Source organism: Mytilus californianus, unplaced genomic scaffold (genome assembly GCF_021869535.1).
Source record: "Mytilus californianus isolate M0D057914Y unplaced genomic scaffold, xbMytCali1.0.p SCAF_8, whole genome shotgun sequence".
In the NCBI taxonomy this organism is placed as follows: domain Eukaryota; kingdom Metazoa; phylum Mollusca; class Bivalvia; order Mytilida; family Mytilidae; genus Mytilus; species Mytilus californianus.
The window spans coordinates 74835807-74861707 of NW_026262734.1; the positions used below are offsets into that span (position 1 = coordinate 74835807).

At 31.1% G+C, this 25901-nt stretch overlaps 1 protein-coding gene across 1 annotated transcript in view; it reads right to left on the bottom strand.

The window, feature by feature from the left end:
- Nucleotides 1-258: 258 nt before the first annotated feature.
- LOC127712470 (lactase/phlorizin hydrolase-like) overlaps nucleotides 259-25901 on the bottom strand; it is a 113787-nt gene continuing 88144 nt past the window's right edge. The window contains exons 30-39 of the mRNA XM_052218913.1: nucleotides 24737-24866; nucleotides 21483-21667; nucleotides 17225-17575; nucleotides 13773-13900; nucleotides 11393-11653; nucleotides 9852-10035; nucleotides 8463-8705; nucleotides 6092-6230; nucleotides 3642-3826; nucleotides 259-710 (exon numbers count right to left, since the gene is read on the bottom strand). Coding sequence (XP_052074873.1) covers nucleotides 379-710; nucleotides 3642-3826; nucleotides 6092-6230; nucleotides 8463-8705; nucleotides 9852-10035; nucleotides 11393-11653; nucleotides 13773-13900; nucleotides 17225-17575; nucleotides 21483-21667; nucleotides 24737-24866 — 2138 coding nt within the window. The 3' untranslated portion in view covers nucleotides 259-378. The remainder of the gene's footprint in view (nucleotides 711-3641; nucleotides 3827-6091; nucleotides 6231-8462; nucleotides 8706-9851; nucleotides 10036-11392; nucleotides 11654-13772; nucleotides 13901-17224; nucleotides 17576-21482; nucleotides 21668-24736; nucleotides 24867-25901) is intronic.

The following is a 25901-nucleotide window of genomic DNA, read 5'->3' on the forward strand; positions in this document are numbered from 1 at the left end:
ATGTAATATTGTATCAAGCTTCATGTAAATGTAATAAATGAAGTACAAATGTACAAGGAGTTGTATTGCTAAGGTGGGTTATGATCAGGCTAAAAGCTAAAGAACCTGAAATCTTCTAATGAAGAGGTGCACATATCATGATCTATTACATATTTATAGACTTTTGATTGATTGATTGACTAATTGTTGCCTGTTTAATGACTTTCAAGCAATAAAGACAAAAAACACAGAAATTTGGGCAGACAAGACAAGAAACTTTGATTTAAATCATCTACAGATATGCATGGCATAGGTTGTAAAATGAACAGATTTTTTTTATCTGATTACACAATTCACAATATTTACAATGTCAAAACAAATTTACAAAATCATATAACATCATGATAGTAATTTTACAATATATAAGAAACCTAATATAACTAAATATGAGAAAGTGTAAATTGTTTTAGACCCTGATGTACAAGGTGAGAGTGTTCTTATAATCAATGGTGGTTGTTCTGTGGGTTGATTGGGTTCCGGGAAAAATCCATTGTGAACTATGAGATCTCGCATGAATCGTGCAGAGTCTTTTGGAGTTCTGGGTCTGCTTGGATTGCTGAAGTCAACAAAGTGGAGACCAAACCTCTCTGTATATCCTCTCATCCACTCAAAATTATCCATCAGTGACCAGGCTGTGTATCCTTTCACTTTAACACCATCTACTCTTATTGCTGATAAAGAAAACCAGATTGGGATGTGAATTAGTAATTGATCATCAATAAATTTTTACTTAACTAAAAAAATGAAGCTTCTTAAAATTAGACAAAATTACTTCCCAAAATCTATATAAATACACAGCTGTGCCAGGAACAATTGATACGTCCATACACAAATCCCTGAGAGAGGACATTGTATGTTAAGGATGTACTTAGGTCAGGTTTATGAATTTTTGTCAGATGTTAGGACTTTTGGGGTTTTTTCTTACGATACAGGGTAAAATATTTTGCCCCATATCACCCACTTTTCTTTTCATAGAAGTCTTCAATAGCTCATAAAAGGTCATTACCAAAATTAAGCAGATTCTAGATTTTTTTCTTACGATTTGAGACCCAAATAATGAAATGCTAAATATAAGGTGAAAGTCCGAGTAAGCCTTTTCCCGCCATTTAAAAAAAAATAAAATATCGCAAAAAGGAGTTCCATAACCTATCAATATTTCTAGCTTATTTTGTTCCTTTACTAATGCTCTTCTGACTTATAGTATCAATTTTAAGTTCTAGATTTTTTTAATTTATCCTACCTACATCCCTAATCTAGGAAAAATTAACGTAAATATCAGGAAATATTCATACCATTTTTTTTAAGGATTTACAAGCTGAATCTAAATTTATGTCTTTTTCAATTCACAAATTTTAATAAATGATTTTATCACTGTCCAGTTAAAAATCTTGTGTTCTTGACAAATGTCTATAATTATTCTCATACTAGCAATTATATTTACGCACATTACCCAAACACAGTGAATTTGAAAATAAAGAAAAAAAATAAGTCCCTTTATCTTGTTTTACGGGTTTTCTTGCATATTAAATGTTAAGGAAGAAATCTTATTCATTAAATTTTCAATTAGCATGTAAAGCAATCAAGAACATTCTAAATAGTTTGATTTACATGTATCTTTATACCAAAAGGGAAAATAAGCTTGACAAAATTGAGATACCTGTATGATTAGATCAATTTTCCAAGGAAAAGGTCAGTAAAAAGAAAGCCTTTTTTCACCTAACTTATTTTCATTCAATGTTTTGTTATAGTTTTGTATTTCTATAATATGGATGAAACTATTCAAACTGTTAAAGGGAGACAACTCAATATATTCTCAGTGAAAGTTTTGCCCTGAAATAGTAAAATCATTGTTGTACAATAAAAAAACAATTGCATATTAAAATGCACCAACAGAAAAAATCTAGAAAAGATACTTTTTAACAACAACTTTCCTAAACATTTAAGTATAATGTTTGAGCAAGCTACAGAGTATGTACAAAATATAAGATTTTTTTTTTTAATGTTCCAGGTAATGTATTCAAACTTGAAAGATGATTTTTATCACAAAAACTCAATGATATATACTAATATACCATCATTCACTTGAAATTTTTCTGTCCTTAAGAGATAGTTCCTAGTACAAATGTAACAGGATAATTCTAAAATAGTTATTCCCTCTTTGCCAACAAGCATTTAAATGTACCTGTAAATGCTATATAAGATTTAAATTACCTCTGGGACTTGTTGGACACATGTATAATTACCTGTTAACATGTGTTTAATTTTAAAGCTTCTGTTAATTAAAAAAAGTGATAGCTATAATTATCTTCTGGATATTATTTTTAGATGCCTTTTGTGGTTTAGTTTTAATTAGTTAGATTCTTAAAACCCATTCTTTTTACGACCTCTGAAATATTGGACAATATATTGTCTCCCAAAGAATTCCAAAATCTAAAGGATTTATTACCTGACATTAAACAGTAAAATAAAATATTAAAATAAGCCAAACAGATGAAAATTTTGTTCTAAGTAAATCTACATTTGTAACCTCCATAATTGTCTTAGTTGGAGATCTTCTACTTTGGATGTTAAAATATTGACACCTTGTAACTAACAACTTTTTGCATGTTCACCTCTTGATGATGTTGATGCATTGCAGTCTCATTGATAAACCTAATAAATCCTTCTGTTCAGATAGGAAAGAAGAAATATGGTGTGGATATGAAATAATTAATAAACCCGAATAATAACAGGAAATGAACAACTATTCAACTGCTTTCTTGAACTTGTCGATTGCTTGTAAGTCTTAAACAATAAAACTAAACTATAGTCTACATCTCACTGTAAGATTATATCCCAGAATTATCAGTTGTAGACATATTTAAACCAGGAACATATATATTGACGGGACTTGACACTACCTGATTGTAGTCGATTATATCGTCGTGCCATAGTTAATAAAGATACGATACAGAAACGGATATGTGTAAAAAACGGACTCGCTATTATCCTAATAATTTCTGATATTATCAATAAAATGTCATTCAAACTAGTTTTATAGTGATGCTAGTGTATCAAACTTGTATTCTGTCACTTCAAATTTGTTAAAATCGCAAGCATTTTATCACAGAATTGTGCAGAATGCAAACCAGGTAATAAAAAAATGGCGGCCATTGCCGCGATGATTTACAAATTCCCAAACTATTATAAAACACTTCACATCAAATAAATCAAACTTATTTTGGTAATTTTATATGACAAAATATATCTACTAAATGATAAAACTTGTATTTATTTACAATTAGAGTTATGTGGTTTATTTGTTGAGCAGTTCTGATAGTTTTTCAGTCAGACGCTACCAAAATCCGTAAATCTCGGGAAGTCTCGGGGAGTCCGAGATTTTATCAATTTTATACTGAAAAGCGTATCAGATTCATTTCCCGTTAGATATACTGTTCCCAGTTTAAACACAATGGCGTAATTTTGGTTTGTTCTTTTTTCACATATTTCTAGCTCTAGAAACTTTCTATGGAAGTCAAGTATAATAGGCACTTCCATAGGTAAAGATAAATTCAATCATTATACAAAATAAGAAAAAAGTGATAGTCGACATAAAACCATACCTTTTAATACATTGTTGATATAATGTTTATAATAGTATATTCTATGATCGTCCTGTAGACTTCCATTTCTATCAGAGATACCATTCTCTGTTATATATACAGGAACATCTCCATAGTGATTTCTTATCCAGTTTAGACCTTTTCTTAGTCCCCATGGTGTAACCTTTAGCCATGAAGATCCAGATCTACAATTATTTAAAAATAATCTTTCAGTTAACAACTGACAAAAGAATAGTGAATGTTGTAACAATGAATGTAAAAATTTTGGTGTGGGGGTTATTTTTTGGAACATGTATATTGGGATAAAATATCAGGAGTGTTCACGTAACACGTTTCTCTAACATTTGATATTTTTGTATACAAGTAAATAATTTCGAGTTGGAGAAACGTGATTTTTTGGCAGTAGGGATTAATGAAATTTACCTGTAAATGGAGTTACAGTGAATCCAGCTCAAAATAACTTTTGAAATATATGACGGAAATTTGAAAAAAATATATTTATCTATAAATATACAAAACTATTTTACAATTGTATAAAATTATCAACAATATTAGCACTAATAGACAAATACACTTAACAATCAGGTATGCACAGGAAAAATGCTTTAAATTGTGGGCACATTTATAGTATTTATATACAAAAAATAAAATCTTTAAATTAAGCACAAAAAGTGTGCTTAATAAACAAAAGTGCAAACGATGAAATGCCTTGCCTGCTATACTTATCATGATTGAATTTATGTTAAAAGTTTGTTATATGATCAGATGAACTCTGTACACTTTTATACAATCATACCAATCATATGGTCAATGATTTATCAATTTGTTTACACTGTTGACTTATTTGTAGATTTTACTTTGCTGAACAATTTAACTGTTCAAAGTTTCTGTCTATCTATCATAATTTCTGAAAAAAACTTAAATAAAAAGTTGTTCTTGGGCAATAACTTTTGTTAGGGATCAATTGATGAATTCCATTCTTAGACTTATTGGTAGATCTTACTTTGCTGAAGATTTTTGCTGTTTAAAATTTCTTTTTATCTTTAATAGTTTTCAAGATAACAACCAAAAATAGAAATTTCCTAAACATTATTACTTCAGGGGCAATAACTCCAAATTGGGTTGTCTGATTCGTCTTAAATATTCTCACTTATAGATCTTGACCTGCTAATCATATTTGCTACATGTCAGTTTTTCTCTAACTGTTTTAGTTTTTGATATATAACCAACAACTGGAATAAAAAACACAAACTGTTTACTAGATACCTCAAGGATCATTCACCTAAAGTTTGGTTGATATTGGTTCAAGAGTTTCATAGGAGAAGATCTTTGAAATTGTTTACGACGACAACAGACAGGAAATATACATCGTTTTATCCTTTGAAAGTCATCAATTACCTAACGAATAGCCAATGAAAATGTCTCCATATCGTTTCATAATGCTGGATGATAAGCCAATCAAATTAACGCATAAATTAAGTAAATATAATTGAAGTTTAAAACTAGAGGCTCTTTAGAGCCTGTGTCGCTCACCTAGGTCTATGAGCATCTTCAACAATGAACTCTCTCTCCAACATTGTGGACTAGAATAGAATTCACAACAAAAAACCTTTTTTTTTGTTGATCTTGTATTGCTCATAATTTTTTCTGTTTACAGTTTCTCTCTATTTTCTTTAGTTTTTGCCCAAAACAGAAAAAACGGTAAAAATCATTATCAAAGGGCAATAACTCCAATAAGGGGTGGACAGACGATTTCAAGACTGCAAACTTATTTGTAAATCAAGTCTTGCTGATCACTTTTGCTTATTTAAGTTTCTATCTATCTATAACAGTTTTTTCAGATATTAGGCAAAAACGCAAAAAAATGAAAAAATTCGTCGTTAAAGGGCAATAACTCCAATAAGGAGTTATCTGATGATTTCGACCATGGGAACTTATTTGTAGATCTCGTCTTGTTGATCATTCTTTGTATATAAAGTTTCTCCCTTCTATCTATTATAGTTTTTCAGATATTAGACAAACATGAAAAAAATCGGTAAAATTCATCATTTAAGGGTAATAACTCATATAAGAAGTCCTCTGATGGTTTTAAAGTAAATAGATAATATGAAGAATTTTCAAGATAATAGACAAAACTTGCATTTTACTCCTATGTTCTATTTTTAGCCATGTCGCCCATGTTGGTTGGCAGGCAGGGTCATCGGACATATTTTTTAAACAAGATACCCTTATGATGTTTGTGGCCAAGTTTGGTTAAATTTGGCCCAGAATAATCAGAGGAGAAGATTTTTGTAAAAGTTAATGACGACGGACGACGAAAGAAGACTGACGCCAAGTGATGAGAAAAGCTCACTTGGCCTTTTAGGCCAGGTAAGCTAAAAACAGACTATTTTCAAAGTAGATTGGACTAAGAGTGCACATTTTATGAATTATTAGTTGAAAAAGCATACCCAATCCATGTGGGATCTTTTGTTGATGTGATATCATTGTCTTCATTGTAGTCCACTTTGTAGACTTTGTAGCTAGGAGTTGACTTCAGTGTAACAATATTTGAAGTATAAAAATTTAATCCAAAGAAATCTGATGTGCCTGGAAAGAGAATATAAAAAAAAAATGTTAAACGAAATTTACCAAAAAAGATTGTACAGTACAACAGACCACCCCAACCACCAACACCTGATTACTGTGAGAAAAAAAACATGGGTATAAATACAAAAAATAACAAGCTTGTCAGATTGGGTACTGGCCCACAATGTGGTGGGGCTAAACCAATTTAAACCAGTGCAAGTTGATACGTACTGACAAAAATAGCATCTAAAAAAGAAAGTAAACATGCGGGCTAAAAATGGCTACACACAAAATAAATTATCAGCAAAAATAACTTGGTTAACAGCACCCAAAGAATAATTGTGGACAAGTTTGGTTCCAATTGGACCAGTTGTTTCAGAGAAGATTTTTGTAAAAGTTAATGGGTGACAAACACTGCAAACAAGGCCTGGTGATCTGAAAAGGACAGATTAAAAGGGAATTTACAAATATATGATGAGGGCATTACTACAGACCTGCCAACTATCCCGATTTTGGCAGTATCATCCCGATTTTCATGCCTCAACCCGAATCCCGATATCGGGATCGTAAAACAAGTCAAAATCCCAATTTTTACAAAATCTACCTGAAAAAATTGTTGGTTAACGGTTTTGGAGTTTTTCTGATCAATTTCTATAAATCAATAATTTTACCTGGCGACATATTTATGACAAGTTTACCGCCCCAGCTAATCAACGGTCACAACAGGTGTCATAATTTTTTGTTACAGGTAATCTGCTTATCGGATGGGTCATAATGATCCTCAAAATTAATTAATTTGTAAATAGAATTGGTCAGTTGGCATTTCAATTTTAATCAATTTATCATACGATCACAGTTTGCAACATTTACCATAGTTTCATGACAAAAACGTAATCAACTGAAAGACGAAAACTGTAATGAACTCATTAGGAAACATTGTTTATCTTGAAATCCGTAACAATTGTTGAAATTGGACGTGTTTCTCTCCAGTTCTGATTTAAAATCAACACCATTTTATATGCACTTCTACTGTGTATATAAGCCTCCGTCGGTAGGAGCACCTCTGAATACAAAGAAAGATAACTCAAATGTTATCCATTTTCTCATTACTGATTGACTAACTCAAGAACTTAGCTTTAGGTCTTTTGAATCATGGTGCAAATATTAGAAGGTCTTTGGAGGTGAAATGGGGGGGGGTCTTCATTTTGAATTCTTTATTTTTAAGGCCATTTTTCACTATTCTTAAGTTATTTTGCCAATTAATAAGTACAAGAAATAAAAGAAAACAAGACTTATTAGCTCATCATCAGCATTCCAAAAGAAAAAAGAAGAGATATGAAACTATTTCTAGAGTAAAAACAGTGCACACAGAAACGCCGCAAAAATTGTAACCCTTAAAAATCTGGTCACGCACTAAAACCCCCATGGGGATTTTCAAAAGTTGGCAGGTCTGTTACTATGGATTTGATAGTAGAGATCTAGTTTAATGTGTGGATGTACCGTTGATGAAGTTTTTCTCATGATCAGTAAACTCTGACCTAGTTTAATGTGTGAATGTACCTTTAATGAAGTTATTCTCATGATCAGTAAACTCTGACCTAGTTTAATGTGTGAATGTACCTTTTAATGAAGTTTTTCTCATGATCAGTAAACTCTGACCTAGTTTAATGTGTGAATGTACCTTTAATGAAGTTTTTCTCATGATCAGTCAACTCTGACCTAGTTTAATGTGTGAATGTACCTTTAATGAAGTTATTCTCATGATCAGTCAACTCTGACCTAGTTTAATGTGTGGATGTACCTTTAATGAAGTTATTCTCATGATCAGTTAACTCTGACCTAGTTTAATGTGTGGATGTACCTTTAATGAAGTTATTCTCATGATCAGTAAACTCTGACCTAGTTTAATGTGTGAATGTACCTTTAATGAAGTTTTTCTCATGATCAGTAAACTCTGACCTAGTTTAATGTGTGAATGTACCTTTAATGAAGTTATTCTCATGATCAATGTACCTTTAATGAAGTTTTTCTCATGATCAGTAAACTCTGACCTAGTTTAATGTGTGAATGTACCTTTAATGAAGTTATTCTCATGATCAGTCAACTCTGACCTAGTTTAATGTGTGAATGTACCTTTAATGAAGTTATTCTCATGATCAGTAAACTCTGACCTAGTTTAATGTGTGAATGTACCTTTAATGAAGTTTTTCTCATGATCAGTAAACTCTGACCTAATTTAATGTGTGAATGTACCTTTAATGAAGTTTTTCTCATCATCAGTAAACTCTGGGAGACGACTTTTGCTGTAATTAAGATGGATACTTTTGTTTCCAATTTTGTACTTCATAACATCAGGGTAATCTCCATTGACATACACAGGGTTGGCATACTGGCCTAACCAGAACTGGTTCCCTATTTCTGATGCTTTCAGATCATTTTGATCCTCCATGTTTTTTGGTTCATGCCAGTCAAAATTTAATGTTATTCCAATTTGTCCTGAAATTAATAATGAATACAAAAAAAAAAATCAAGAATCCAATTGATTATAGTTATTACAGTTATTCTGAAACCAGGCCTGACATATTGTTATTTGGGATTACAATAATATAATTTGTCATATAATTTTAATAGTTCATCCACAATGAACATGTGTACTACGTTTCAAGTTGATGTTCAACTTTATGGCTAACTATCTTTACCAAAAACTTTAACCAGCAAATGTATTTATTTCCCACATTTTTATGGTCAGTGAACCATGTAGTTGAGGTCAAAACAGTAATCTGGCATAAATTTTAAATGTTCACAACATAATGAACATTTTAATCTTAGATACCTGATATTTTTTATTAGTTGTTATTGGCTTTAAACTAGATGTCAGTAACTGCGAGTACTTTCAGATTTGTACTTTGTGTCTTATTTGTTGTGAGGGATGTATAAATTCCCTGCCATGTCCAGTCTGTGTTTTTGTTCACTGTTTTTATGCTTTGTATTGATCTGATGAGTTAAGCCTTTTTTAACTGATTTTTATAGTTTGTTCTTATGTTGTGCCGTCCCAATTCAGGAGTCAGTAGTTCAGTGGTTGTCATTGGTTCATGTCTGTCATACTTGTTTTGTTATAAATTAGGTCGTTCTAAGTTTTCTCAATTAAATTGTTTAATATTTTTCATGTCAGGTTCTTTTATAGCCAACTAACTGGTATGGGTTTTTCTCATTGTTGAAGGCTGTACAGTTGACTGTAATTGCTTACATCCACTTCATTTGGACTTTGGTGGATAGTTGTCTCATTGGCAATCATACCACATCTCCTTATTTTTATTTATGCATACTAAGTTTTAAGTTGATGTGACCACACCTTTCTGGTAAACTACCTTAATTAAAAACTTAAATCTTATACGGGACAAACAGACAAACAGAAGCACAGATAAAAAAAATGCCCCTCTTCTATTACTGGCAGGACATAAATACTAATATCTGACATATTTCTGTATTGTGAACATCAAAAGGAGTTAATTGATAAATGTATAATATTTTTTGATTTTCACATTTCAAGAGGCTGAATATTGACCTTATCTTACCTTTAACTGAGTGTTATCTTTATTGTGCATCTGTATTCTTAATTTTACAGACAAAATTGATTAATACCTTTTTGAGTTGGTCTAAATTCTTCATCATAGATATGGTATGCCTTTGCATGAGCTTTGATCAAATTATGGGCTGCTACATATGTTGTGGTTCCTGGTCCTATGACTCCTGGGGCCATATGACCATCACCATACCCCTGTGTGGCTACAACTCGAGGTTCATTGAGTGTTATCCAAAATTTCACCTATGATAAATTTAGTTCTATATTAGTTTAATGAAACATAATTAAAACTCAGTTTTGTGGTGTTCATTATATCAACATAATGATATGTCTGACACAATGGTATTCTGTTTTAAAATAGGGTATGTGAAAACCCTACCATTTGGAACTTTAAATAGAAAAAACTCGAGACACGTCAGTCAGGAGCAAATTGTAACTATATGATATCCAAATGTTTCAAATTTTTGTTTTACAACATGAAAAAAAGTAATTTTCACATAACACTCATAATGTTTATATATGGATCTAAAGGCTAGAATGAATGATAGGGTGTACATAAATTGTCACTTTATTCATGACCTATCCATATACAATATTAATGAGAAATCAAAGTGCATTATACTGTTAGAACAGCAATAAACCCCAACACATATATGTATTTTCACATAAAATGCTGTTCAACTCCCCTCCCTGACTTCTCATTAAATTTTTCTAGAAACAGTCTTAATTTAGTATCAAATGTAACTAAGTTACTTAGGCATGAAGTTTAAGTAATGACAATCTAAATATTGTGGCACTGATTTGTACTATCAAAGTTGATTGTTGAAGACTGTATCATGTGTATTTTGGCCTCTAGATGTCTTCTGATTTTTTTGTGGTGTTAGAGTTGCTGCATCATTGATGTACACCTCATATCTACTACAGGTACAATTCATAACATAATTTCAACTGTGTGAAATATAATTTATTTTCTATGATGGGGTTTGAAGATAGGTACCTAAATGTAATGAATCAACTTATCACTCAAAATATAAAATATAACAGATTATGTTATCTCTTAAATATTACTGAATGCTATCATTAAGACTTAAGTAGGTTTTAGGGGTGAAATATCAATGATTTAACAAATGATTTGACTTGACCGAGAGAAAAAAATCTTGCTTTTTACAATGTAAGTTATTGTGACCAAATTATTACAAAAATACTTGAATATACATGGGACATGTGATAAAAGATACACCATCATGTCCCCTAAATAGGGCTAAAAGTTATCGGACACTTTTACATATATATAGGTCAAGTTGACCTAAAACTTAATGATCAATATTTCATAAAATAAGAAAAAAGTAATGGCAAAATATTATTGATATTGTATTGAAGGTTTCTTAGAATTTTTTTTTAACTAACTCTGGATATACAGACAATCAGTCAGACAAGTGTGAACCTAAAACCTAGTCACATCAGCATGTGGCATCAAAATTATGGGTTACAATATAAAGATTTCTGAAAAGCCTTTTTATATTTGCACTCATTATTATGATTATGGATATTAAGAGAACTATATTCTAGTTGGTTTTAGAAGTACTAAGCATTAACTTACTCTGTTTCCAAATTCTCTGAAACAAATTCTGGCATACTGTGCAAACAATTCTGACACTGTTTCATTAGCCCATCCTCCATACTTGTCCTGTAAGGTCTGTGGTAAGTCCCAATGGTACAGGGTAACCATAGGTGTTATATTAGCTGCTAGTAAACTGTTTATCAAGTCATTGTAGTAATCAACACCCATACGATTGAAAGACTGAGTGGTGCCATCTGGTAAGATTCTTGGCCATGAAATAGAGAATCTATAGTGTGTCATCTGTAAATAAAAATGTTAACACATTACAATTTAAACCATACAGGTGTTTACAAATTTTCTTGTACAATGTAATTGGTCAATCCTAGTTCAACTGTTGCAAATGCTTTTTGAAAAATAATTATCAGCAGTTAAAATAAAATTGCTCAAGTCTTGACTCAGGATTTTACCTTAAAGACTCAGTCCTGTTTGAAGAACCTAAAAGAGTCATGGTATTGCTATGATAAATTGAACAATTGATGATTTTAAAAGTTTGAGCAAGCTTTGTTTTGCACAAATCAGACAATGTAAAACAATAGTAAAAATATAGCACGCAATTCAGTGGGTGTTGTTGGTTGCAGTCTGTCAAATTTTAAATTTTTTTATTGTTTTGTAAAATATAAGGTCGTTAAGTTTTCTCTTTTGCCTTGCTTAACATTTTGTCTGCTGTCTGGATTGAAATACTTGTCTTTTAGTTTTTTAACCTTGTATGTAATTAAAGTTAGCACACAATTCTAACTGATATTTGCAATATTGCTTTAATTAGTTATGACAACGACAGAAATATAGATTCCACCACTGCAGCAAGTGTTTTACGATATTTCTCAACTCGAGATACTTACATTTAAATATTTAAAGCGCAAAGCTTGCCAAGATTTTTAAATAATTAAAATTTAGCTGTTGAGAATGGAGAAATAACGTAATACACGAGTTATAGTGGTGGAATCTGTTTCTCCAATGATTTTTATCCTTCCTTTTCAAAGATTTGCAGAAAGTTGTGTTCTTTTTATGTGATGTCATCAATCATGGTCGCCTTTTTTCATGACGTCACAATAGGAAATTCAGAAGAAACCAAGAAAATTTGACGTCATAATTGAATTTTGACCAATCGTTTGCTGAGAACAGTTATTTCACTAGTGAGGAGAACAATTTTTTTGAGAACAATCGGTTTGGGAAATGTGAAAATAGTGATAAAAATTAGAGAAATAAAATGCAACCATTGTAAAGTTCTGCTATACAATTGAAGGGTTATTTCACAAAATATTGATGCATATTGATGGTCTCTTGAAGAATGTATATGGCAATAAACAAGCTTGTTCCATTAGGATCTGTGAGCCATTACTTTGATTCTAAGTTTAAAATTGAAAAAAAAATAGAGGCCTTGTACATCTTTAGATCTTAGGTAAGCCTTAAGATTAAAAAAAAATTCACACCTAGAAAAACATCACCACTATCAATCAAATTTTTTTTTTAAATTTGGACTTCTAGTTGTGCTTTTTAGACTATGCACTATATAAGAACAGTAGGTTGACCTTCCGTTAATTTATCATAAAACTATGTTTTTTTTGGGGTTAAATTAAAGAATGTCATGTGATTAAAACTGTGTTTTTCTCTCTCCTTATTATGAAAGTCCTTAAATTGAGGTCTACCACTATCATTTCAATTTTATTACAATTGACATGTCATGATACCAAAAACCTATTTAAGTTTATAATGCCTATCTAATACAGTGTTTTACAAAATTTTAAAGTGCAATAATGTTAAAACTGTGAGGGAAAAAGAGGGGTGAAAGATACCAAAAGGGACATTCAAAATATTAAATAGACATGCCATTCAGAACATATACCATGAGGAAAAATATTAAATAGACATGCCATTCAGAACATATACCATGAGGAAAAATATTAAATAGACATGCCATTCAGAACATATACCATGAGGAAAAATATTAAATAGACATGCCATTCGGAACATATACCATGAGGAAAAATATTAAATAGACATGCCATTCAGAACATATACCATGAGGAAAAATATTAAATAGACATGCCATTCGGAACATATACCATGAGGAAAAATATTAAATAGACATGCCATTCGGAACATATACCATGAGGAAAAATATTAAATAGACATGCCATTCGGAACATATACCATGAGGAAAAATATTAAATAGACATGCCATTCGGAACATATACCATGAGGAAAAATCATTCACAGTAATGTTATTTAATATTTCGTTGCATTAATTGGAACATAAGGAATTAACTATACAGCAGTTATACCCTGTAAGTATGCAGTGGGAAATACTTCATGAATATTAAGGATAGTCAATAAATCTAAATTAGAAAAGTTTACAAACCTTCATATCTTTCATTAACTTGATATCTTCATGATATTTATGATAACTATCACAAGCTACATCTCCTGTTGCATTGTTGTCTATTTTACCATTGTGTGAATGAGTATCCCATATACTTGGTCCTTTACCTACAAATAAACTGTATTTATTAAAACACAAAAAAATGAGAAACATCTTACATCAAAATCCATTCAGTTGTTTCTCTCATTATATTGGATGAGGCATTCACCAAGCATGAGATGTTCCGAAATACTGTGGATTCATAATTATTCGTTGGATACCAATTTTCATGGGTTTCGTGGGAACAGGTGAACCACGAATTTCAATGTTCAACGAATTCTAATGTTCAATTGCCTTGTATGCAGACATTGGCAAACCACGAAATCAATCATCCACAAAAATGCAAGTTTTCCTCAACCCTAGAAAATTGGTGCTAACGAAAATAAATGAATCCACAGTAAGACAAAACATTCTCTTAAAATGAGAAATGAATAAATAATACCGGTACTTCATTGTCATTTAAACATATATTTGTGACAAATTTGTGGGTCGGTTCAGCATACCCTTGCACCACTGGAATCCTTGAATACTACTCAAGAGGTGAGAGAGAAAAAATTAAGATCATTATCAGCTTGTTTTCCTTTAGAACTTATGTGTTGAGATGATATCTTTTTATTGCCAAATTCATGATTTTAAGCAAATATAGGAGGAATCCATATCTTAGTCTGTCATTTTTATTATTGGCTTATACATATTCCTTCTTCTAAACAAAAGTGTTTTCAACTTTTTTACAGAAAAAAAACTTGCCAGTAAGAGGCAAATTGACTTTAAATAAATAGTGATAGAAGTTTGATGTACATTAAATCACATTGCTGGTATTTTGAGGATTAATTTGAGCCCTTAACCACATTTGTAGTCAAAGAATTACGATGAAACAAGACTTAACAAAAGAAATGTCTTAAATTTGCTTCACCAGTACAGTGTACTGTTGTGAAAGGGAAAGGGTTAAATTTATACAAAGCAACAGTTTAAATTTTTTCTATTTATTTCATTTTCAAATAAGTTTTTCCATTTTTCAATTAATTCATTTTTCAATCAAGGGCTATGAAGACTTTACTTTATTCAAATATCTAAATTTGGGGTAAATGTCAATTAGACAGAAACCCCTTGACAAAATTTAACCAAAAGACATCTAGAGGGCAAGATACAGCCTTTAAAAATAGACATGTACAATATGTCAGCTCTGAATCATCCTGCATCTAGAAAAGTTGCGAATAAATGTAACAAAAATAATCAAAGATCTTCCATTAAACTCTGTGTTGTACTATCCCAACATGATACATAAGGTCTAAAATGTCAATATGAAACATCAATTGAAATAAGTGGAACTCCCTAAACATAATATATTTGATCCAAATTACAGTGGTTATCAAACATAAGACATTGGACCTTACCTTGATATAATGGCTGTTCATATGAAAATAAGGAGTTGTGGTATGATTGCCAATGAGACAACTATCCACCAATGCAAAGACATAAGGGCAATGATTAAACAACTATAGGTCACTGGATGACCTTCAACAACTAGCTAAACCCATATCGTACAGTAAGCTATAAGAGACAGATCAACCATCTTCATCAGTTCTTAACAAGAATTACAAACATTTCAGTTTTACAAAGTTTGCAATTCAAATGATGGATAATTAACTTTTTATAATTCTTATATAACTTGCATGTCTACAAAATACATGTACTGTAATCAGATTGTTGTTGTTATAACTGCTTTCACATTTAATCCGATTGGTTCCTTAAAAAAAAATCCCTTGGTTTACACTTCGATAGACCATGTTGCCGAAACTACTTTCGTAACCTTCAATGTGTTTATTCATGCGTGATACACATGCGTTATATTAAACTTTTGTCTTTTGTGATGAATACAGGGGTTCCAAGCAAAGTGGAGATTGAAAAACAAATAATTAACAGTGACTAATTAGTGCATAACAAAAAGAAATAATGCATTAAATCTTGGAAAATGTATAAAATGAAAATAAATAAAACAAAATTCCACGAAATTTCATGACTGATCTTGGCGCATTAACTTCATGGCAAAACATGACATACGAATGAAAATTCTCAAGCTGATGATTATTTCTTTACTTATACGGTTCAAATTCGAAAAATAGCTCATTAAAATGAAGTTTTAGAGATTGGTGTTATTTTATTTTAGATTCTCTTGGATTAATGGAACATTTAGGGATTTAAGAAAGTCAATATGGCGGCTAACTCCTTAGTTACAACATGTCAATTGTGCAGTTGATGTTAAATAGTAGCCAATAAACAAACAATTGTTGATTAAGAAATAATTCATGGGGGCTTGAATTTATACGGATTTTACCACGGGTTTGCCCTTTTCGCTCGTAGTAAAATATTTAGCATAAAGGACAAACCGGTGGTAAAATCAGTATAAATTCAAACACCCATGAATTATTTCTATTCTAATAGATCCTAATAGGACAAATACAGCAATTCTTTTGGATCAAAGCGCTCTAGGTGAAGGCATTAAACACACTATTAATATTGACGTAAAAGAATGAAGAAAACTGAACTATTGACATGTTTAAACTATTTACAATAAAGTACTTATATAGCTTTGGATGAATTTAAATGATAATCTTACTTATATGTAAAAAAAAATTAGCTTTTAACAAATTTTATTATCGTATAATTATGTTTCCTTGATTTGATGACTTTCAGTTTCCCGTAAAACGCTTATATTCTTACATCATCGTTCGATGATGTCATTTCCACCAATTGACGTCAGGTAGCTCATTCATAAAAAAACATATGATGTGGGAGTATGAATGGAACAGCCCAAATAAATCATGACCTTGCCGATAAGTTGACATACAATATATTCATATTTTACCACAGGTGTGTACTCAAAGCGTTTGAAGAACATCATATTAGAATTCAAAATTGTGAATGTTTCATTTCAGAATTATAAGGATTAAACACATTTTTTCCAGTGTGAAATGCTGAACCTAAGACAATCTGACAGTGATTTTGAAAGGTTTGGTTTAAACTGGCCTTATAATATTCAGGAGGGGGCTTCCTTTTTAAAGTTAATGTTGATGAACATCTTTAAGCCTGGTAAGATTAAAATAAAAAGAACTATTAAAAGCTAACTCACATGCCCACTGTCCCTAGAGCAATGAAAATATACATTGGTCCAAATTTAACAAATTCTGAATAATCCAATTCATGAAGTTTTTGAACAGAGCTCAAGAAAACCTGCATACAAATTTGAAAGAGATTTTACAAGAACACAATTAATAATATGACTTTTGGTACTAATCCCTATGCACAAAAAATGTTAATAGTTTCCTGTTTTTCGGATTTTACAATAACAGCTAATTTAAAACATGTTTCTATCTTAAGTTTATTGTTTTTACCATCTACATTCCAAGCTCCTTCTACTTGGTAAGCAGCTGTGGCTGAACTCCAGGCAAAATCATCAGGGAAAGTTCCATAATAAAAATCATCCATCATTGGTAGTTTATTTGGATCTCTAGTATGCTTAACATGTTCAAATGGTGGGTGGTTATCTAGGTTAACAAAGCCATTGTTGATAATTAAGTTTCTATAGAAATTGGCAGAAGCCTTTGGAATTCTGGGTCTGCTTGGATCACTGAAGTTGACATAGTGGAGACCAAACCGCTCTGTATATCCTCTCATCCACTCAAAATTATCCATCAGTGACCAGGCTGTGTATCCTTTAACATTTACATCATCCAATTGAATTGCTGAAAGAAAAATGCAAACAAAATGGACTAAACAGCGATAACAACACTAATGTGTGGGGATGGGAACATATGGCTACAGAAAATTATGCTGGGAATATTTATAAAATCACTGGCAAGTCATGAAATAGTCATTGTAACTTGTCAATTGAATATAGTTGTTGGTATATCATTTGGTCTACAACTACTTAGAAAATGAACAATTCATTACAACTGATGTTCAATTTGAGCTTATTAGACAATGATTGATTTGATGGTGTAGGATCTGCAATATTGAACTATGAAATACATCAGGAAAACCTTTTTTTAGTATAAATGTGTTTGCAGACCTGCCAACTTTTGAAAATCCCAATGGTGGTTTTAGTGCGGGACAACAATTTCAAAGGTTACATTTTTTTGCGACATTTTTTAGTGGCACTGTTTTGTAAAAAAGTATCATATCTTTTTTTTTATGGCATACTGATGATGAGCTAATAAGCCCTTTCCTTCTTTTTATTCACATGATTCTTGTACTTAAATTATTGTGTAGAAAAGATGAACATGTAGTTAGAATACTAGGAAATATTTTCTAGGAATATTTAATAAAGTGACTGTTGACTTTCCCAATTTAAAAAATATGGACAAAGAAGGACATTTATCTGATTCCTCAGCTCTTGGAAAAAATAAAAGATATTTTTCTTTAAATGATTCAAAAATAGAATAAAAAGAATGACAACCCTGTATGGTCTGTTACAATAAGTGTAATATTCATTGAGCTACAGTAACAGTTTATTATGTTTATGGTAGAATTGCAACTTTGAATTTTGTCAATCAGCCATGCTTTTCTTCTTAAGCTGTGTAAGAACCTTCTTACAGATGAAAATTCATTTGCTATGATCACGATTTTTACAATTCTGACATACAGGAACTAGAGGCTCTCAAGAGCCTGTGTCCCTCACCTGTATCGACTGTTGTTTTGGAAATAATATAAAATAAGGTAAAAATCATAATTAATAGTATTAGATACTCTAATAATGATTGAGGCCAAGTTTGGTTTAATTTGGCCCAGTAGTTAAATTAAAAGCAGGTCATCACATTGTAGTCTTATAATAGTTACTGAAGACCCCTTATCATTATTTAAATTAATTTTCAAGTTGTGACCATTTGAAATTGTTTTTTTTTTTACAATTTTCCCTTAGACTTCTATAGTAAACCCCTATGTTCTATTTTGAGCTATGGCAGCCATGTTGGTTGGATGACAGGGTCATAGGATACATTTTTCTAACAAGACACCCTTTTGAAAATTGTGGCTAAGTTTAATTCTATTTGGCCCAGTAGATTAAGTGGAGAAGATTTTTACAAAAATTTACGAAAAATTGATTATAAAGGGCAATAACTCCTTATGGGGTCAATTGACAATTTTGGTCATATTAACCTATTTGTAGATCGTACTTTGCTGAACATTATTGCTGTTTACAGTTTATCTCTATCTATAATAATATTTAAAGGGGCACTAGCTACGAGATATAAAATAATTATAAAATATGATTTTTTTTGTTCAATCTTTAATGAAAGTGTAATAGTGAAATAATAATTCGCTTTTAGCAGCCAGTATTGTCTAATTTTGTCAAAATAAGCAAATAAATATTGATGATAAAATTATTCACTTGCAAGTGAATAATTCGACCTCATTGAATCCGTATTCATGTGAACTTCAATTTAACCCATTAGCTAGAGATGGATAACGCATGAATTGTGTGCATGTTTGATTATTTATAGGAAAAGAATGTCAACATTGAAAGTTAACAAAGGTAATTCATTTAATTGACTGAATTGATCCTCAAAAAAAATCATTCTTATACAGGTAAAAATGATGATTAACATATATTTTTAATCTATAAATGAAATTAAATAGACCTAGAAGAATCCAATTGCACGAGTTGTGCTATCTATTTATATCTTTATTTATGTTTATATCCCTTATATGGGCATCAGTGGTTTTCGGGAGGTCAACTCGACAGTTAATTAGATGGCGTTTAGACTAAAATACACACAAAACGAAGCTACATATTATCAACCCTATGCCCTGTAAATTGTTTATTTTAGATTTTTTATAATTTGGATAAATGTTTTACATTGTTATATAACAAATATGAGAATTTGAGTCAAATCGGTGAACATGAATTTGACAGCTAGTGCACTTTTAAGATAAAAAAAAAAACAAAAACTGCAAAATTTCCTTAAAATTACCAATTCAGGGGCAGCAACCCAACAATGGGTCGTCTGATGCGTCTGAAAATTTCAGGGCACATTGATCTTGACCTGATGAACATTTTTACCCCTGTCAGAACTGCTCTAAATGCTTTAGTTTCAGAGATATAAGCCAAACTGCATTTTACCCCTATGTTCTATTTTAAGACATGGCAGCCATCTTGGTTGATGGGCAAGGTCATCAGATACATTTTTTAAACTAGATACCCTAAGGATGATTTAGACCAAGTTTGGTTTAACTTGGCCCAGTAGTTTCAGAGGAGAAGATTTTTGTAAAAGATTACAAAAATTCAGGAAAAACTGTGTAAAATTGACTTTAAAGGGCAATAACTCCTTATGAGGTCAATTGACAATTTTGGTCATTTGACTTATTTGTAGATCTTACTTTGTTGAAAAATTTTGCTGTTTACAGTTTATCTCTATCTATTATAATATTCAAGATAAAAACCAAAAACTGCAAAATTTCCTTAAAATTACCAATTCAGGGGCAGCAACCTAACAACAGGTTGTCTAATGTGTCTGAAAATTTCAGGGCCGATAGATCTTGACCTGATGAACAGTCTTTACCATTGTCAGATTTGCTCTAAATGCTTTAGTTTCAGAGATATAAGCCAAAAACTGCATTTTACCCCCATGTTCTATTTTTAGCCATAGCGGCCATCTTGGTTGATGGGCAGGGGTCATCGGATACATTTTTTAAACTAGATACCCTAAGGATGATTTAGGCCAAGTTTGGTTTTATTTGGCCCAGTATTTCTGAGGAGAAGATTTTTGTAAAGGTTAACGGACAACGGACCCTATTGGTCCAGGTGAGCTAAAAAGGAATACAACTCAGAAGTTCCAAACTAGTTCGAATTTTTGCATGTTTGCAATAATCACAAGAAACAACGATTTTGATTGGCTTATTAACGTGACCATGTGAAACACAGACCTTAATTGGCTGATCACAATTGTCTCCCTTGGGAAAAGTTCAAAATCAGAACAATAATTTTTTTTTTATAGAATTTCACAAAATTGTGTTTTAGAGTTTTTTTTTCACAATCATGATAGTGCAATCATGACAAAGGGTCAAAGTTGTGTAGTTCATGCCTAAATCGTGAAAGTTGGCAGGTATGTGGTTGACTATAACCAGAAGATACTTGACGGTAAAGATAATTTATCTTTCAGATTTCTACACAACCAAATTTGCTGTCAACAGCAGGTCATATAAAGCAATGTATTTATTGCTTTTAAGTTTCTTTGTTTTTTCCAGCATAACCAGATTTCTAATTTTAAGAATTCCATAGCAAGACTTATTTTTGGCTGTGAGCATGACTGATGAAGATGAATCCAAATTCAAAGAAAAGCAAATTGGACCACCAAATTTAGAAAGTGTTATTTTCTGTTATACATTCTTGATCTTGCTGTAGGAAACTTTATTCCACAATTGACATTCCATCTCTGTTTTAGGGATGAAACATGACACCAAAAGCACTTCTCCTTTGACCTCTGATAATCTCATATACATTTAACTTATGATTAAAATAAATTCCTTTGTTACCCACTTTCATACAGCCAAATATAATTTTGGAAGAGCATCTATCTATGCCAATAATACTTTTTCCTTTTGGTTAAATCAAATTTTAAAAAAATAATTAAAAAAATAACATATCTTATATACCTTTAAGTACATTATTGATATAATGTTTATAATAGTATATTCTATGATCATCCTGTAGACTTCCATTTCTGTCAGAGATACCATTCTCTGTTATATATACCGGAACATCTCCATAGTGATTTCTTATCCAGTTTAGACCTTTTCTTAGTCCCCATGGTGTAACCTTTAGCCATGAAGATCCAGACCTAAAATAAGAACAAATATTATAACAAAATCTGATCTTTTCTTATAATGTACTATCAGTTCAGAATTTGTAATGTTATATCATCAATTGTGCATGCCTGCCAACAATTTGTAGCTACAAAGTGAGAGATCTCCCTCTTTCAATTCCCACTAAGGGGGATGTTATGCATGACAACCTTTTATCATTCAAAATTTTGTAATAATGTTCAAAGTGTTTTAACATTTCGGCACAAACAGATAAAATATAATTTTCTTTACATGGATTTATTACGGTAAGTTAAAACAACATTCTTGATGACCTGGGATATGTCTCTGTACTATGCAGATAACCAATTTTTTTGCAAAACAGTGAAAATCAATCACAGAAAATACTTTAAAAACAACTCAAATGATGAAAAGGGGTGAAAATAGGAAGAATTGGGGTCAAAGAGATAGTTTAACATCCCTTGCTGGTGACTGGTCCACAGGGTTATATTTAAGGAAATTGAGAAAGTCTCCATCCTAGATTTGGTGTGTTGGCAGGTTTGATTGTGAAACAAGAATATTTGTCCATAAGAAAACATGTGCCACTTGCAATGGCACATTTCCATCTTCAATGAACCACACAATCTGCGTCAAAACCCTAATTTGGTACTTATTTTAAAAAGTTCACATCGTAATTATCATGTGTACTACTCTTAAAGTTGATGTGACCACATGGCCAAATCTGCAACCTGATAGGGGATGGATGAATAGCCTTACAGACAGAGAGACATAAGTGTGGCATAAAAAAGTGAAAGAATATGTACATGTATTAAACTGACTAGAATAACATATAATAAGTAATAACAGGAATCACAAAAAGTACTGCACAGTATTACAGACCACATTAACCACCATCACATTTTAAATTCTGTTCACCTTATTTGAAGGCAGCATTTACTGAAATGACTTTAACTATTACTAATCAAATATTTTTGTTCATTCATTAGCAATCAAAATAACAGATGCAGTCTTTTGAATTATCAGTTCATGTAATAAATGAATGTAAACATTATTGTAACTATGAGACATTTAGACATCATGTAAATATATCCACAAGAAGGTTTCAATGCTAAACTGAAGATAACAAAGATAAATTGCATAATAAGCCCCTACAGGTACGAAATTTCAGGAATAACAGTACTGTAATTAAAAGATTTGCTGCTGTCAATTGGTGATTTAACAGTTCAAAATTCTATTTTACTGGATTTGTGTAGCAGAGCAGACAGTAAATTCCCTTAAGGATGTTCGCTCGTCTTGTTTTTGAATTTTTGCCAGATATTCGAAATCCTCTGGTTTTATCAATGTAGTGCCATTAAAAAATTTTGCCCACAAACCCCTACTTTTCTTTCGATAATTTGATTACATATAGTTTAAAATGTCATCTTTGAAAATCTTATAAAATCCTTGTTATTTTTTCATCGTTTTTGAAAGAAAAAAGGTGCCAATGTTTAATGTATGAAAAATCTAGAGAGAATTATTTCCCGTCAAATTTTCAATGGCTTATATCTCGAATACAAGCACACGGACCCTTCAATTTTTTCTGCTTTTTTAGTTTCTATATTTATATACTATCAATTTATAACAGTCTTTTAAAAAGCTTGTTATTAAATTAAAAAAAAATAATAAAATTGAAACAGAGAAGCTAACACCCTTAATTAAAGACAACAACTCTTCTACTACAGTTATTGTTATTGTTATGCCTATTCCTTTCCTAGTGCATTTCAAAAAGAAATACTAAAATAGAGTTTGAAACTATGTTTCAATAAAAACAATAAATTCTGTGAAATTTCATGAAAGATTTGGCCTAAAAATGTCATGGCAAATCAAGACATCATACAAAAATTAACAGAACTTCATATTATCATTATCATTATTGTTTCTTTACTTACGCCTATTTATAATCATTATGATGTAACATGCCCTTATTGGGCTGATGCTTGGTTTAATTAAGTATTCATATTCGTACAAATGAAAACTTTGACTGAAGGTTTTTCTGTTTCATGTACCATTCAAATTGGAATAACATCTCCTTAAAACGATGTTTTTGAGGAAGTTTAGTTTTTATTTCAATTATATTGTATAAATTAAACATTTGTTGATTCCAGCAATTCAATATCGCAGCTCAATCCTTCGCTTTGACATGTCAATTTTAGATTTGACTGTAAATTTTTGCCGTTGAAAATTGCATTATAATCTTCTATAAATCCATTTATAATAAACTCTATAAAAAATATATTCTGATAGCACCATGGCACAATTGTACTATAAAGACCATGTGAAGAACACTTGATGAGCACAACAGAACTTGGACAAATGGGAAAAAAAGACCATGTATTAAAATGAAAGTGAAAGTAAATTTATAAATGCAATAAAAGTGCTGTTCCTTTGCTTTTTGTGTTTTTTGCTGAGCCCATACTGATTTGATGTCATGGATGGATACCACATATCCTTTCTCTTCTATTATGTATTATTATGAAAGTGAAAATGGACTTCAGCTTTCGATTTCATATGGCCAAGTGATCAGTAATGTTGAAGTTGAAATGACTTTTCAAAGTAGAAAAGAATCCAGCTGAATTTAGCAGTGAACTTCACAATGATACAATTTAATCATTTTAATATGTAAACAAAACACAGAAGTGGCTTACTATGGCTTTGAACTGTCTGAAGTCAGTTAAAAGCTGCTAAATCAGCTGCTGATATGTACAACAATCAAAAATCTAACTAAATGTTAATCGTCAAAATAAAATGTGTAACTTTCAATTATGTTGTTATTACAAATTACAGTAAGTAGCCCATGATATGGCACAGAAAACAATGATACGATAAATCTCCCCCTTTGGAGATTTTGAAAATTGACACCTATGATTAAGGGTAAAAATCTCTTGAATGGCAAACCACCAACCTTCTGTAAGTATCTCAGTCTATTAAATAACAAATTTGAGACTATGATGCACATATATTGGGACACAGCATATTTCTAATATTCATTATATATCTAATCAAAAATCAAATGAATGAAAATGCTTTTTTTTAACCATTAACCTTACCCAAGCCATGATGGATCCTTCACAGAATTGATGTCTGGATCCTCATTATAATCTACTACATAACTTGGTTTATCTTTCATCGAGACAAGATTTGAAGTGTAGAAGTTCAAACCAAAGAAATCTGAGGTGCCTGAAACAAACCTTAACAAATAAATAACAGAAAATAGTTGATAAAATAATTAACTTCTAATGCACTGATTGTTGTGCTAAGCATACCTTCCCTCGTAATTCAAAGTTTTTGTAAAGAGGAAAAAAGTGCATGTCTTACAGATCTAAAAACCATTCACATGTTTCAAATCATCACTGCCAAGCTGCTGACTAAATATGAAGTCATTGTATTTGGTAATACTGGAAAAATGTGTGTTAAAAAATTTAAAGTTCATTTAAAATATTGAAAAAAATTCAGATTTGGCAAAAAGGAAGCATGTTAGTCTGACAGATCCCAAAAGTGTTCATATATAAACAACTATCACTTAGCCAAGCTGATGACCAAATATAGAGTCGTACTGCTCAGTTGTTTTCTTTGTTGATAAATTTCTAAAGAATTTAAAAACTAAGGTTCCATTTCCCTCATTTGAAGTTGACTGTAGATGAATTTGGTAATCCTTTTATGTCCTTTTGGTCATATAATTCCTCACATTTTCAGGTCTTATACATCCTTGGCTTTAATGTTTTTGGCATTCCGTATGAAGACCTTGTACCTGGTGATGCAAATATTTGTTGGACGTATGGAAGGATGGATGGTGGGTTAAGGGGAATGCAATATGGTAGAACAATATATTTACTGTCAAATTCAAATATACTTGCATGTATTTATTATTGTTATTGTTGAACAATGAACAAAAATATTATATTAATCTTTACGATTTTCGGAAATGCCAAATACAATCAATGCTATCAAAGTTTGAAATGAGAGTTTATTTTTGCAAAACCTATATCAAAATTTTCAAAATGATAAATACATCACATAAATTTCTAAATTTAGAGTACTTGTTTTTCTTGTACCTTTCTTATTTTTGAGGATGTCTGGCAAACTGGATACCTTACACAAAGAATTATTGAAGTCTACCTACTATGTCTACAACCAATTAAAATACAATTGACAATTTTATTATTAATGACACTATAAATAGTTGTCATTCTTGTATTCACTACAAACTTTGGT